At 39.8% G+C, this 17045-nt stretch overlaps 1 protein-coding gene across 2 annotated transcripts in view; it reads left to right on the forward strand.

The window, feature by feature from the left end:
* slc2a4rg (SLC2A4 regulator) overlaps positions 1–16914 on the forward strand; it is a 39267-nt gene extending 22353 nt beyond the window's left edge. Inside the window, exons 4-9 of one of the 2 annotated variants that reach the window (XM_069724944.1) lie at positions 1174–1412; positions 4515–4615; positions 6874–7147; positions 8192–8332; positions 9702–9832; positions 10530–16914. In XM_069724944.1, coding sequence (XP_069581045.1) covers positions 1174–1412; positions 4515–4615; positions 6874–7147; positions 8192–8332; positions 9702–9832; positions 10530–10641 — 998 coding nt within the window. In that variant the 3' untranslated portion in view covers positions 10642–16914. The remainder of the gene's footprint in view (positions 1–1173; positions 1413–4514; positions 4616–6873; positions 7148–8191; positions 8333–9701; positions 9833–10529) is intronic. The other variant, XM_069724951.1, reaches the window with a different exon arrangement.
* Positions 16915–17045: the final 131 nt, after the last annotated feature.

Below are 17045 nucleotides of genomic sequence, written 5' to 3' on the forward strand. Positions count from 1 at the left end.
TGCTCTACCAATTGGGACAAAGTAGAAAAAAAAAGCAAGTACTGTAAGATTGTCATTTGATCTCATCAGAAGAAGCTGTGGGTTTGTAAGGAGCTAGGAACAGTAAAATGCTTCCTTGACACAAAATTTTGCAGAAAGGGGATATTGTTTAATATTTCTGATTCATCACAGTGTGGTGGAGCTCTATGAAACAATCTATCCGTGGACGTCATATAAGAGTTTAGGTAAATGTTCTGTTATATAACCCAACCACCATATCTATAATGCGAGCTTAAAAATGTGAATTACTTTTTTTTTTAATGATGTATGGAGCTTGACATTTACAGTTGTTTTTTGTGATTAAAACATCATTTCCCTATAGTATCTTTCTTGGATTTAGGACTTGGCCTGTTATGATTTGTTTCTCTCTAATGGGGATGACACAGTTCACTCCAGTGCCCTAGTAATACGGTGACAGTATTCCTCCTACACAAATTGATGTATGCTACATATTCAAATGAACTGGGGTTCAGCTCCATATATTTCTGTAGAAAGTAGTTATTTGTTTAAATAGTTTATCCCCAACATACATGACATTAAACTTTGCTCTATTTTGGGGTTTTGCTGATATTTGCCGCAGGGAAAGTCAGATGAAGCTGGCATGATTATCAAGCTTTGGGTTAAGGTCAGGTTAAGCAATATTGGATTGGTTAAAAGGCCAGAGTGCATAGAAAGGGTTTGTAGGCCAAGACTTAGAGAAATAGTATCGAACGTTATCTGGGAAATTAAAGTTGCTTTGGCTTAATAGGCAGAATAAAATATAGCTTAATGAAATATGTTAAGACTATAAATTATGCCCTATATAGAAGATATTAGAATTTATGCACCAAATAGGCTGCCATGGTTTAGGGCTTTAGAGATATTACATTTTTATTTCCATTACATAGTTCGGATTGAGGTCAGGATTGTTTTGCACACTGTCCCAACATTATCTTACCACATAATACCAGAACATTATGTTGCCAATATGTTTTTGTTTCGGGCCCTTTTAAAGTAATCTGCACTTTTACTAGTGTTCACGTTTGGCTCTTAGCTTGTGTTCATATTTGCTTGTTTTCAACCATGAAACATCTTCTCTTTAGACATTTCTAGCCGTCAGTCTGAAGTTAACTGTGAGTGTTCTTTAAACTGCAGCCTTGGAACCAGCCAGCAAGTCTTGGAAAGAGGTGCTGTCAGCAAGCTACAGCAGTTCAACCAGTGGAAACTGGAGTTGGGATGCCAGTGACCAATCAGTGCCCTCCACACCGTCCCCACCACTTTCCAATGATGCCAACAAGAACTTTCTGCTCTCGTCCCAGGGTGATGACGTCAATGAGGACGTCACAGAGAGCACGCACTTCATGTTTGAGGACCCCATACCTCGGAAGCGAAAGGTGAAGATGGGGTTTTCCCATAGCAAGAAGCAGAGTACAGAAGTTTTCTTTTAACATTATATCCCATTTTGAGTATTTTTTATGCAACTACAATCAGTGACGTTTTAATAGTAAATGTATTTATATGTAAACCGACAACAGAAAAGACAGGGTGAAAATGACAAAATTCACAATCCTAGATTTAGACTACTTTAGTCTTTCAGTATCCTCTCTAAACATTCATGAATGTAAGCAACATGCCACCAGCCCCTGGCATGAGACCTGTTGCTCTCTGCTTGTGTGGATGATGGCTTACGTTCTCTCTTTCACCTCTCTTCCGCTCATCTTTCGACTACATCAATAGTCCAGATCGATAGAGTTTTCTCTGTCAAGAAGCTTTACATCCACTTTTCAGTCCTTTCAGGGGGAAATGTGAGAAGGTTGAGTAAAAATTAAGAAGAGCAGAGAGGTTAGGGATGAACAACAGGAAGTAAAGGTTCAAGGGATGCATAGAAATGAGGGCAGTTGGAGGGTGTAAAGAAGGGAAGGAGAAGGTAGCAGCAGGAGGAGAAATGAGTCTCAATATTTCCTTAAGCCATACAGTGAGAGAAGAGAGCTCATATGTTGTATATGTGGGAGTTTGCAATTCAACCTCCCCGGACTGAGGCAGCAGTAAAGATTATTGGGCTCCTGAATGTATGAAACCATAAAAACTACAAGGACAATGCTGCCAAAAAGTCATGCCATTCTATAGATAAGGAGACAGGAAATTAAACGGCATGATACTGAGAGAAATACAAACAAGCAAGTTGTGTGGACAAAGGCGAAAAGGTGAGCTAACTTGCTGGTTAGCTTCGAGTTGTAATACAGCTGACACGAACTCCAAAGGTCTAAACCTTCTATGAGCAGCTAGCCGTTAGATTGGAGGCTCTCTGATTTAGTACAGGCAGCGAGTTAAGAGGATTAATAAACATGGCAATCACCAGTCTTATTGTAACTGTGTAAAGAATCAAGAGGAACGCTTAAGGAATTAAGTGATTCGTGATTGTTTGTGGGATTTAAGACTAGCTTTGCTGTGTAATGTTTATTAGGAGTGTCATTTTAAAAGACATGGTAGGGTACTTTCTCATAGCCAGCGACATTCAAGGAGTCTAATCGCATGCTGACAGTCCATTAGGAATGGTTTAAAGGAATAGTAGTGGAGGAGAGAGTTAACATAACCATTGATTAAAACCCTGTCCTACTCTCACTTCTCTTGCTCTGCTTTGCTCTGTCTCTCCTGCTACCTCCCTCCCCGTCTTTTTTTTTTTTTCTTCTTGACCTTTTTTTCTCCAGAGGCTGTTGAAAGGTAATGAAAGTACACACCCACGGTCTTTCATTAGCAGTGATGCAGGTCCCTGCCTGCTTGAGGGACAGCTGCCAGCTCCTGATATGTGAAAATGAACTGAAATCAAAATACAGGCCTCCCATCTATATAACTCTCCATGCCCTGCCCATGAACCAAAGACCTGGGTTCCTGTTAAATCAGATTTTAAGAGGATCAGCTACGATAAGCATTTCCAAATGCTACTTTCGATGATCGGATGTTCAAAAGAGGTTGCGCTTGTTTATGCTTCTGTTCTTAGAACACTTGTATATTTAGTTGTATTTTAGTGAGAGGCTTTGAATGTTGTTGTGCGTGTGCAGAGCTCACGTTGCCAGGATCAGAGGTTTTGCACTCCAGCAGTAGACGAACTTAAAACTACTTGACTACTTGTTTTGAAACCAAAATAGCCTCAATACAATCAGGGGCGGTGTCGACTACATACAGACAGCTTTTGTTATAGCATATCCATAACAATGTTCAATTAGCTTAACCAGTGTGCTGTTGTTGTATAAGCTGATGAAACTATCCCTTTTCGACATGCTTATTCTTTTGAGAAAATACTTATCGGCTTTTATTGCGCTTGCAGTGACGAGTTTAGTTGTCGTCAACTCGAGTAAACGGTTATCTTTCACCTCACTGTCTCCACTGTGGTCGCTCTGCTGTCTGTGGTCAAACACAGACGGCACAGAAACCAGAGGACAGAGCAGAGAGGAGACGCAGTCGCGCTGCCGGCTCCATTCAGCTGCTGCAGGTGGAGAAACGGCGCATGGTTTGCGTTCGTTGTGATTATTGTGTCATGTTACATTTCCGCGGTGGTGTTCATCATTTTGTAGTAACGCCTTACAGTTGAAAAAGCATGCAGGGTTGGTGGTAAACAATAAAGGCACCCCCGGCCTATGATCAGTGCTATAGATCTTTACTGTATCACAGAGCATGAACAGTTAGAAGGGGTGGGGGGATCATAATAGTACATTTATCTGTTCATCAATCTCGCACCGTAGTTTCATTGTGTGTTACTCTGTATGAGTCTAAAATTGTCTCATATTGGGTTTCTATTTTTATAGGCTCACTGCTCTGATAACTCTCCGAGGGCCTGAATAAACTCCCTGGCGGACACGTACACTGATAGCTGCAGTTGTACTGTTTTCTGTAGCCTAGTAGTAGGAGGACGCATTTCACACATGCCCGGTAGATCTGCGTCAACAGGAAGACGTTCTGTATTATAAACTATTGGCAATTTCCCTCCACCAATTGCACGCTTGATTGTCTTGATATTGTTTTCAAGATGAATTGTTGAGAAGCAGGGAGCAACAGGCGTTTTCACACAGCCTTTCATTAAATTCACCGTCAACAGCAATGAGCGCATTCATTCGCCCACTGATGATGATGAAATTGACATCACACAGACCCTCGCTTACTCCTGGACGTTTAAAGTGTCACACCAGTGAATTATTGTTGAGTGTTAGTCCTCCACAAAAAACGTCCGTTCCCATGACATGGATAACTGCAGAAAATGTGTTTATTTTTGTTCGTTCACTGCTGACAGCTGATCTTTTTCTGTTGTTGAGAACATGACTCGGCCAAAGATGGATGTAATGGCATAAATGCACAGGTGTCAAGGGGACTCAGTTATTATGTGCATGATTTATATGTTTACGTGAATTCGTTGGCACTGTTTCTGTGAGATACTCGCTTGTGTTTGTAGGAACACGTAATCCCCTAACTCTTGTTGGTTTTGTGGTAAATGTCTCCTCCAGAACTCGATGAAAGTGATGTTCAAGTGCTTGTGGAAGAACTGTGAAAAGGTCCTCAGCACCTCCTCAGGGATTCAGCGACACATCCGCACCGTCCATCTCGGGTGAGTTTGCTATGTGATGTCATCACCGGAAACCTAAACCCACCGTGTTCAGTACATGTCCCCTGGGTTTGAGTGAATATTATATATGCATATTTACATCTCTTCTTACTTAATGTGCTCTAAAGTGTTTGAAAAAATTGGAATATTTTAGGTTCATCACTTCTTTTCTCATATGAAATGCTCCCTTGTTTGTATCTTTGCTAAACCCCTACACACACACACACACACACACACACACACACACACACACACACACACACACACACACACACACACACACACACACACACACACACACCACCCTCCTGGCAGTAATATGATCTTTATGAGTCACGCTGATGTTCTTCATTGAGACGCTGGCATTGTTTAAAAGTGTGTTGTCATATTTATTTATTTTCAGAATCTATGTTGTTTATGTGAACATTGATCCTGATGATGTTTTATAAAACTGCAGGTTCTTTAAAAAATACCTTTACTGTGGAGGTGTCAGCTTAAGAATCTCTTTCTGCAGCTTCAGGGTAGTACTGTCAGACATTGTCGCTTCCATAATGGTCTGGTAAGATAAGAAAAGTGACACACATTTGACCTGTCACAGTTTGGCTGCCGTCCAACTGCCTGCCTTTACATCTTATTAACTCCGCTTGTATATCAGTGTCTACACACAGGTTATTAAAGGCACAGTGTCAAATATAATCAATCAACCCTGCTGAGTACTGTAAAGGTTTTACACACTAAACATTTTTGGATAAAATACACTTTAATGAGTTGATTGACTAGCAATGTCATAATTATTCATCCCCTTTGTAATATATATATATATAGATATAGATATATATCTATATCTATATATATATATATATATTTTTTTTAAGTTACCAGAAAGCTTACCTAACTGCTCCAGAATACAAAAACATTTTTTGGGAACTCGAAAATGACTACATTTGCTTCAGCCGTGTTACATGTTATGGAAGTGTAGCGTTGAGGGAGTTTGTTTTATGAAGTGATGAGACTAAATTGGAATTGTTTGTATCCATGGAAATTTAACTGTGACTGACATCTTGGATTTATTGAAATACCCAGTCATTATTTAGAGGAATGTCATGTCCTCACTGCGTATTGAAGTCCATTAGTCATCCAAAGCTTGGTTTAGAAATTGTTCCTGGATAGTCGTGAAGTGGCCGTCTCCGCGCCCGGTTTAAGATCTCACTGGAAGGATTTCGGTGTGATTTAAAGGAAGCAAGTGACAGCACGGAAATCAATCGATAGTGGTGAGCTGGACGTTTTTGCACATTAGCAACTGGGTAAATATCCAAAAGAGAAGTCGTGAGAGGTCATAAAGCTCAAAAGATATTATTAATCAATATTGACTTTGGAGGTTGAATTATTTTGCTTCTGGGTTTCCTTACAAGAAAACGTTATTTATCTTTAGTAATATATATAAGCTCAACTTTATGTTTTAGAAAATCATGGAACTATGCATTTTCAAACTTTCTTGACTTTTTACCAGGACTTTAGTCAATATGTTTTCATTACATTTTATTCACATCGCTAAAAAGGCCTGCACTTTAAGGGATATTCAATAATTATGTTCGCAACTGTAAATCCACCAATATCTACAAATTGAACCATTAACATCTTCTGGCATCAGCAGGACTGCGCATTCTTCTGTATCACAATGCTTTATTGATATATTGTTTCTTCACCCACTGTATAATATGCGAGGTATCATATTGTAGCACATGTGGTCCGTTTAGTCAGAAGTGAGTCATATTGTGACTGTTTATGCCCACTGCAGCGGGTACACTTAATACAATCCAGTGAAATGTAAATTTGATTTTGTGTGGTTGAACGGTTTTGAAAGTGAATTCACACTGTTGTAATTATGGTATTGTTTTGTTCATCTCTTATTAATAATAAGGAGCGTGACACTGATGGATGCAAGGTTTGCTCACAGGTTTTATGTTTAATCCCCATCCTCAATGTTTGAGAACTGCAGCACACTGGCTTTTACTACCCCCTGCTGGTAGGAAGAGTACACTCTGTATTTTTAATGTCATATAAATGACTGCTCAGTTTTTGTTTCTTGCACCACTATTGTCACATATCAGTATTTTCAAATGCACCATAATGTTTTGAGAATCTGTTCATTACTTCTTTTAAGTATTAATTGTAAGTTTATCATGGATACATTTCCAAAAAATAATTGTTGTAAATTGGGAATATCTAGTCTTTAAGTAGTTGCTATTTCTCCCCTGCAGGCGAAACAGTGACTCGGACTACAGTGATGGAGAGGAGGACTTTTACTACTCAGAGATCGAGGTCAACATGGACAGCCTATCAGAGGGGTTGTCCAGCCTCACACCCACCTCCCCCACCACAGCAGGTCCTCCGCCCGTCTTCCCTCCACCGCTCACCGACGTCCCTCACTCTGAGCACATCAACATGAATAGTTCGCAGAGCCACGCCCCCACACTGCTCAGTCAATCAGCTCCCTCCACACTCTGCCACATCCGCACTGACCACGCCTACCAGGTAATTCCTCAGACAGATGGACACATACCAAATTGAATATCTGGAAATTGATACTACTGCGGTATCACTGGAAAAAAAGAGAAATCATTAGGCAGTCAATATGTTCCTGAGCCAGAATTCAGTTTTTTATCATATGGAAACTGTGAAAGCAGTTTGCAATCAGTGCAAAAAAAAAAAGAAAGAAAAAAAAAGCGATCAGCTTGAGTTACTTATCTCCTACGCCAGCGTGGGAGTATATAACAAAGGGAGAAAGGAAACTTTCTTGCAAATGTTAACATAAGTTCACAAGGGGAATAAAGTCAGAATATGTTTCTTGATCTTTTTGTTGTTGTTATGAGATTCAATTTGGCTTGACTTCTTGCATCACCTTATTTGAACTGCTCTATGGTAACTTTGGCTATCTGTGCCTCCTCCCTTTTCTTCTCCCTGTCCTTCCTCTTTTTCTTCCTCTTTTTCTTCCTCTTCTTAATGTCACCATTCATGAGCGCCATTGGAGGTCAAATGAAATGGTTTCAGCTAGAAAAACACACTTGGTTAAAGTATAAATATTTCAAGTATTCAATTTTGGATTCAGTCCTTTGTGGTGTTTTGAGGTAGTACTGAACTTTCCGTTGCCATGACAACACAAAATGCACTTTAAAAACAGATAAACATTATGCATATGCAGGGAAACTGCAATGATTGGTTCTCATGTTTCATTTTCTCTGCACTGCACTGGATTAAAACGGCTAACCTCATGTTGTTTCTGCTATTTTCTCTGCTGTTTTGGGAATATTTTTTTTGCCATATTCTGCACGCGCCTGACAAAATTGTTCAGCTATAATTCTTACAAAAATAAACGGTCATAAGCAGTTTTGATGTGGATGCATGATCAGCACTGATTTGAAGGCACTATTTGAGGTTAAAAGCTGGAGAAATTACTTCCCTTCTGATTATATTTCTTCTCTATTCTCTTCATGTCTGATTCTCTCTGCATATATTCTGTCCCTCCTTGTTTCTGTCGTGTCCCCTCCTGGCTATGTGGGGTGGTTGTCCATGTTCCAGGCCACTGCTCCAGTGAGTATCCCAGTGGGTCCTGAGCTGGCTGGGATAGGCAGTGGTAATGGGATCGGGCCTGGAACTGGGACTGGGAATGGCATCAGTATGTCGTGGCAGTCCCCTCCTGTCATTTTTAAAGGCGTCCCGGTGAGTGAGACTTTGTCTCACGCCTTTTTATCGTAATCTCAATTTCTCTCCAGCTGTTTGCACTTGAAGCCATTTGTGCTTTTTGTCACCCTGTTTTTTTCACTCTCTTTGCTTCTTCATACTGTTATCTTTTTTCATAGCACAGTTTATCCAAAGATGCTGTTCAAAGTGGTTAAAATATCGCAATATATTAGACTTTTGCAAGTAAATAGAAATTTTAAAAAAAAAAGTGTGGATTGAAGGAATATGTTGAATGAGGATGAATATGTACAATATGCAAAAAAAAAATCCTCAGTGCCTGTAGTTGGCAGGGACCATAATGACTGAAAGCTGCCTTGCCATGAATTAGAGTCTGAGCTCATATCAGAGCCAGGAGACAGTCAGTGAACCTGCGGGATGTACAAGTCACATATTGCATCTTAAAAGCACACCAGACATCTTTGAGCACAGAACTGTTTAAAGATTTACAAAACAATGAAAGGACCTTAAAATCAATAATAAAACTAACAGCCACTGTGAGGACACAAAAAGACTGTGGTTGTACATGTACAGACGATTGATTCAAAATGTGTTTTTAGGACAGGGCACTCCAGTAATATTTTTAAGTGATGAAAAGCATATTTTGTATACTTGCTTTATGTGAGCAAAAAAAAAAATAATTACATTATAGTCCAGGATGACACCGACAGGAGGTATTTTATCTGCAGTCCGCTCCAGGTACGAGCTCCTCTGTTTTGCCATGGTTGAAAGCCATACATGTGCTAACATCTGACCCACTGTAATGCAAACTTGGAATCTGTTTAACTGTGATAACATTTTCCTGTCTTCTGATTGCTTAGAAAGATTTTTAAAGTTGCACAGTACAATACAGAGCACCACAATGGCTGAATCCAAAATGTATGAAGTAAAACGTAGCAGTGGATTGACATTTGAAGAAAGCCTCCGAATTAAATGTCCGTCTGCTTCAGTCGTTGTATTTATTTCTTTTCACTTTAAAAACCAAGAAACGTTGTAATTCACCCAGGGGTGCTGAGACTTCAATATGAACAATTCACTACTCGCCACATAAAGAACTGATGACAGCAGAGAAACCGTCACATTTATTTTTCTTGGTCAAACTTTACATTTGTATAATACAGTATTCTGACAGGGACAGAATTCAGATTGTCTTTCTGTATTTCAGCTTTTATCATTTTATGTTTGTAACTGCATAAGCTTCATGCCAGTATGTGTGTTTAATTGGTGTGTGATGACTAAGCATTTCCCCCTATGCAGTTAGGTTTGAGAATAGACCAGAGACTGTGATGCGTCACTGTGTCAGTAGAATATTGAGCAATATACTTATACTTCTCTCCATTTTTTTTTGCAGGGGCCTGTGACTCATGTCCGCACAGTTAGCACTGGTGAAAAGCGGCAGCCGGCGGCAGCCAGCACACACACCACTGTCAACAAGAACCATGCTTTAATAACGCCGGCACCTAAATCAACACCAGGAACCAGGTATTCATCAGACATTTGCTGTGTGTGCCGTTTCTGAGAGATCGTGTTAGGATTGTTGACATATTGGTTAAGACGAGAAAATGGGGGAGTACTGCTCTACTTATCTAGAGCGATAAAATATTTTATAAATATTTACATTTCCATTATATCATTCAGCACTCCGTATTGGAAATATCAAATCGGGTTTCCTTCTTTTGGGTCTTTCTTTTTGACATGAGCGTGGGCTTGTGTGTTTGGAGTTGGAGGAGAGGCCCAAGAAAAATATTCGCTCTGGGGAAGAGCAATGTATTGTAGTTGATAATATAATACTCATTGAATGTAAAATGAGGACATGGAGACTAATTTATGTCATGTAAATGTTAACATTTCTGGAGGATAGCTCGGCACTATTGATTTCTTTTACCAGGTAGTTATTTAAATATTATGCTCTGCTCTTTATGTTGAATTATATAATTTCATATCAAATGAAAAAACAAATGTTGCGGTATGAAATCATCAACCTTTTTAAAGATGTTGTTTCAGTACCGAATCACATTTATATTGACTTGTTTAAAATGAGTTGAGTGTGTTTTTGTATGCGTTTGTTCTCCTGCGCCCTACAGGCACATTGCACATATGTGTTTTCTTTTTCTTGCCCATGTGGCTGTCTGGATGTCTATGTGCATGTCCTTATGCTGTCACATCTGCTGTTACCAAGGAAACCCCGTGGGGAGGCGAAGAAGTGCCGAAAGGTGTACGGCATGGAGAAGAGAGACATGTGGTGCACAGCCTGTCGCTGGAAAAAGGCCTGTCAGAGATTCACCGACTAATCCAGCCCCCTTCCTCGCTCTGAGATGAGCTCTTCCTCACTCGGAGCTACAGCGAGGCGGACTCTTCCACTGAGGAAACTAGGGGAGATTTCCTCACGATGGACTTCTCAGCGCTGCTGCCGTCAGCATAGCAGCTTCTCTCTTCTCTGTTTCCAAACACAGAAAATATAACTGGTGGGTAAAAAAGAACTCTTTGCCGGTTTGGAGACGTTTTTTTCTAAGACTGAGACATTTTCACTCTGTTGATGAATAAGAAACCTTTATATTAGATTATGAACCTTCTGATTTGACTTTTGTTTGTTTTTCACTCGCTTCAACTCAAGGCAGTGTTTAAACAACTACAGATAAGCTTTTTTGGTATACTCTGTTGTTAATAATTGGAGCATCATGTAAGCTACTATGTATGAGGTGGATCATGACTTTTTTTGGAGGGTCGAGGGTTAACACCGGTCCTGCTCGATAAGACCTCTGTAGCATATCCGTTTCTCATTGTCACTGGACTTCAAACCTACCAAATGCAAAAAGCCTGTTCACTCAACAGCCAACATTTTTGGTCTAAGCTCTAACATCACTTTCTCTTGCGGTCTTACTGGATATCGACTGCAAGTCTGAACACGTATTGTTCACGATCGAATAACTTATTCACGAAGCAAATTCAGTACAGCCAGCTGTTCTTCTTCTTGTAGTTTTGCAAAGCTGCACAAAACCCTTCACGCAAAGTGGTACAAAAAGTTTTCCCTTGATGTTTCCAAATATTTTCGAATGATGTACACAATATGTGAAATATATTTCCCTCTCCTCTTCGCTATAATTTTACCCAGATATATGCACCTTGAAGAAATAAGTCGTCTTTTAGAGTATCACTGTAACCCCCCTTGAGAGAGCGGATATCTATTTCTTATATAGTTTATTATCAGCAACGACTTGCTGAAGCAACTAGCAGTTGCACTGTGCAATCAGCAGAATTAGAGCATTTAATATTGTCTTTCTTGCTATTTGCTTGTCATTGAGTCATGAGTTGAGGAAGAAAGGCTCATTTTTTGTTCTCCTTTGACAGCTAATGTTCTTGGAGATTGTTTACCGTGGAACGTGAATGATAACTGCCCTTTGAAACTTTAACTGACAGTCTGACTGGTATAAATTGTGTATGTAACAGATTGTAACCCAACAATCACTACCTGACGAGAAGTCAGGCTTTCTAATTCGTTTCTTACAGGTTTAAATGGAGAGGTTACCCAATCTGCAGTCTTTGGAACAATTACCAGCATTATTTGTAGATACCCAAACCTCCCTTCACAGGAACCATGACTTTCCTGTGTTTAATAGATGTTGTGTTTCATCCCTTTAAAAGAGCAGCGTGTAAGATTTGGTGGCATCTAACAGCCCTCGTCTCACCCTCCCCTTCCTAGCGTGTAAGAGAATCTACGGTGGCCGTAAAAAAAACAAACACAAAAGGCCCTCTTTAGAGCCAGTGTTTGGTTTGTCCCTTCTGGGCTCCTGTAGAAACATGGTGCAATCTGGGGAAGAGTACCCACTCCCTATGTAGACACGAAGGGCTCATTCCAAGATAACAAACACATTTCTTAGTTTCAGGTGATTAAACACTAACGAAAACATAAATATCAATATTATATTCCGTTTCTGCCAATAGATCCCACTAAACCCTACGCACTGCTCCTTTTAAACGATCGTTCACTCCGGTGTAACACTCGAAAATGAATAGTGAGAATCAATTCAAGTCGGTGCAGATCAGGGGAGTTGGTGATTGACTGTACACCGATTCATATGGAGCGTAGCAAAAGTTTTAAAATGTTTTACCAAAATAGAGTCTTACTTTTTAGAATAGATCTCTAATAGTAAAAGGTAAATCCAAGGTCTCCAAGCTTTAGATGAAATATAGGTGGTAGTTTTTAAGCTAGTTAGATACTTTAATTTGATATATCCCTTTCAAATGTGTTTTTCAGCAATATTGGCCATTTGTAGAAAAATAGTTCGTTTTAAAACCCACTTTGTTACCTGTTTTGGTATTTCTTTTTATTGACTAATACATAAAACAGGAGGGGAAAGGAAAAACAAAAGTACATTTTATAGTCATATTTAAAAAAAAAAAAAAAATCTTTAAAACTGACCAGCCTCAAATTGTAAATCTCCAGGGAGAAAAACACTTAAAATTGGCTTAAAGACATGGATGGACAACTTAGTGACCATGTCTAATTGTTGGTGTTGAAGATGAAAGTAGAATAAATTCTAGTTCAGGATGTTTTAAAGGATTCCTGCATTCAAAGATACCCATATTAGTTGGGATTTTTTTTTTAACTTAAAAAAAAATAAAGAAATATCTCCCTCACTAGTAATGTATAGTTGTCATCACCTTTCTCTAAATTGACCCAATCAGTTTCTGATAATACAGATTTATTTATTTTTTTCCAAGATAATTATCTGCTTCCTGTAAACCTGAGAGTCAAGTCAAATTATTTATCTCCACAGTCCAAACTCGTGAATTAGCCTGAAAAGAGCTTTACAAGGTATTCAAATTATAATTCCCCCCTTTCCTTAGACCCTCATTTGAGATAAGGCCAAACAAAAGAAAACAAACCTTTTAATAGATCATTTTCTGCTTTAGTCAGAGATGGAGTCACGACATTAGATGTATATTTTCAAAGAGATTCACCTCTGCTCTGTAACGTTGGCAGCTTTGTGAATGTGCATTCTGCTGCGTGTCCTCTACTCTCTTAAGCGCTCCCGACGCTGACCTGATCTCAGTAGCAACGTATGACACACACACACACACACACACACACACACACACACACACACACACACACACACACACACACACACACAGTGCCTGTCCTTTCCTGTATGAGCAGTCCCATCTTTTAGCAGGCTCCTCGACTGACATCAGACCTTTTGTCGCCATAGAAACACCCGTGTCGTCACGGGGTCACGTGCTGTCTGCTGTCGGCCGATACCACATCACAGGCGACCCGGTCAGCGCTTCTCGATAAATTGCATGAAGTCAAAAACAAACGTTAACCACTCACGATCGCTGTCATAGTACTTCATAATATCTCAGTCGTTTCCTGTTAGAGGATGTTTTTTTTTTTTTTTTTTTTAAATTTAAGATCATCCCTGTAAAGCGTTTATTCCAGTGGCTTCCCAGACAAACTGGGTCAGCAGGCCTCTTCCAGTCCGAAACTTCACCAAGTGCCAATAAAAAAAACAAAATAGAAAAAGGAGAAGGTAGACTGACCTAATGAAATTGCACTACGTTGCACTACGTTGCACTGCGCAAAGACATGTTTTTATACATGAACATTTTATATACACACATTTTTAAGTGAAAGAGTGTTTCGTTTCGTGGGTGTAGGAGGGATATCGTCACTGCCCGATTGGAAGAAATGGGGTGTCAGGGATGGGGGTCGTGAACCTCTGGGGTTCCCCATTAATATTGATCTTGTCAGTAATTGTCTTACTCTTACAGTGGTGGTGGCAGTTTTAGGAGTGTGGTACTGGAAAAGTACAGTGTGGTACTCCGCAGTAGTCAGTCACTTTGCCTTTCCTTGGACAATTGCCAAGGGCCCAAAGCAGTACCAGCCTCGTCTCAGTGATGGGAAAACTCCCGTTTCAGTCAGTAGCTATACATTATCGTCGCGATTACAGATGCTTTACAATGTTTTATTTCTTGGAGGGTTTTTTTTTCTCACAATACTCACACACGTGTTAGTCATAGAGCTCAGCTTTGTGCTCCCTCTACTTTTAAAAAAAAAAAAAAAAAAAAAATAGTTCCCTTCTTTCTGTTTTACTAAGCTGAGATAGTATCATGTACATACGGTTATTCGTGCTGGATACCACTTTTGATTATGTTATCTTTGGTTTGATCGTTGATACAGAGTGTCAAAATGCAACCCGTTCGGTGTCTCCCCATCCTCGATGTAAGCACTTTTTAGATTCCACCAGCAGGGTTGGACAACCAGTGCTTTCGCTGGCAGAGAATGGGACTTTCAGCACACGTTAAGCTAACAGGTTCCGGTGCCTGCCGGCCACTATTCCACCTTTTTGTCAAGTTGCACTAAGCTGGCCTGTGACGATCAAGTCGCCAGCCTGTATCACTGAGCGCTTGGTTCTTTGAGTGCAGCTCGGTTCACGAAAAAAAAAAAAAAAAAAACGTGGGTACAGCTTTGCTCTCGTGTATAGATCTCGGACAAGAGAACGTTTGGTGAATTTTTCTTTCAAAAAGAGATCTTCAACCACAAAAGGAGGCATGGAGATTGAAGTTGACCGTGTGTGTGTGTGTGTGTGTGTGTGTGTGTGTGTGTGTGTGTGTGTGTGTGTGTGTGTGTGTGTGTGTGTGTGTGTGTGTGAGAGAGAGAGAGAGAGAGAGAGAGAACAGATTGACAGTAGACAGAAAGCGGACACCAGACACGCAGTGACGATATCGATGGATTTGCAGTTTCAGGGCTTTCTTGTACATATGCAACATAAAGAGAACCGTGAGGCTTTTTCATATATTGTTGTTGTTTTTGTTTGTTGTTGTATCTCTGTTATATGAAAAGGAAACTTTTTTTTTTTTTTTTTTTTTTACACAATACAGTTGCTCCGAATATTTTTCTTTGATTATTATTTTTTTTTTTAAACTCAATTAAGAACCTATAGTGAACAGATTCAATGTATATTGTAGCTTAGAGGCAAAGGGGAGAAAAACAAAAACATGTTGAATGTAAAACCTATAAAAAAAAAAAAAGTAAAGTCTTTTTGTTGTCATAGTTGCTGGCTAGTTTGTACTGCCTGTAGTGAACCTGTAGTGCGTCTCGAGTTTGGTATCCAAATTTCTTAACACCCACAGACAGCTGATGCCACACTGCTTAATCATAGAATAATACAACAACCATGCAGTATTGCTTTACTCTCTCACTTTGTGCAATGAGATGCTTTACAATGAAACAAGAACTAACTCTCTTTCTGGTGACATCTGGGCCACGCGCTCACTGTTGCTGTCATTTTTTTTTTTTTTTTTTTTTTTTTTCTGAATACGTGTGGTTATCGTTGTCATGGATGTTTGTGGTTGTGACGATAAGTTGTTGTTGTTAGGCGGGATAACTTTCGACCTGTGGTCACCCTGGAAGTTTTGAACCTTGTGGGAATCTTTACCGTGCCCTGCACATTCCAACAGACAGCATGCTTTTTAGTGTCTTCCACTTGTTTCCTAATAGACATATCCTTGCCATTTCCTTTTCACTACAGCGATTCTTCTCCCATCACCTTTTCCACTTCCTTTTCTTGTGCTATCCAGCTTTACTGTGGTCCCACCCAAGCCTTTTACCCAGTATATTAAGCTAAACTAAACCCTTGAAATGTGCATAAAAAAAAGCCTTTTTTTTTCTTTCTTTTTTTTTCCAAATATGTCAAGATTAATGTGCTGCTTTTCTTGAATGTCAGTTTTCATTTGTGTGTAAACCAGCAGCAGCAAAGCCAATAGATCTCCTTCCAAATCAAATGTAATGCATTGCAATGGCAGCTCCACTCAGTTCTCTGCTTCTTCTGTTTGTGCTCTTATTGTTTGTCCAGGTGTTCACCCTGTCCGTCACTTCTTCTCTCATTTGATGACCATTCCCCCCCTCCCCCCCCTCCTCCTCCCCCTCTTGTTGTGTTTTCACTGAGCCTTACACTGGCTGGTGTAAAAACCAACCTTTGCTCTTTTTTTTTTTTTCTTTCCCTCTTTGATTGATTGTCTGGTTGAGTTTGAGGTTGTTTTGCATGTCTAGCATTGCTCATTTTTTTCTTGTTATTTTTTTGGTTTTTTTTTGTTAGGAGATACAACACTGAAGGGTTTTATGTGTTAAGTTTCCCCTCTCAGTATCCAATAACCCAAGGCTGATGTAGGTTGTTTTCCTCTAAATGTAAAAAGAAAGGCTCACTGCAGCGTGACACATACACACACACACACACGCGCGCACACACACACACACACACACACACACACACGCGCACAGTGCTAAAAGCGTTACGTTTGGAAACATGACGTCAGCCTTGGATCTTCACTGGAGGGCAAGATTTCTCCTGTGCGTGTGGGCTCGGCCTCTGGTCTTCATCAACAGTCCCACGCACATGGAGGAAGCACTTTCTGAGGAGTGGTGCACTCAAAGAGTATTTGTGTGAATGTCAAGCCTGTGACTAGGGCTTGAAGAGATGGATGACCATGTATGATGCTGATAATGTGATCCATGTTATGTAATGTGACGGAAAGAAAAATAAACCTGAATGGAGAATGTTTGCCATCAGATTATTTATCTTTTATATTGAGATGATTACAAATACTTGTGGATAATTGACCTTAGGAGACGTTTTTAGAGACAAATCTTCCAAAAAGGGAAATATATGGCAATGTCAGATGAGCAGATTGG

Source organism: Brachyistius frenatus, unplaced genomic scaffold, assembly GCF_029030835.1.
Source record: "Brachyistius frenatus isolate BFR_SWC_R1_liver_20210118 unplaced genomic scaffold, ASM2903083v1 Contig_6, whole genome shotgun sequence".
NCBI classification, from domain to species: domain Eukaryota; kingdom Metazoa; phylum Chordata; class Actinopteri; family Embiotocidae; genus Brachyistius; species Brachyistius frenatus.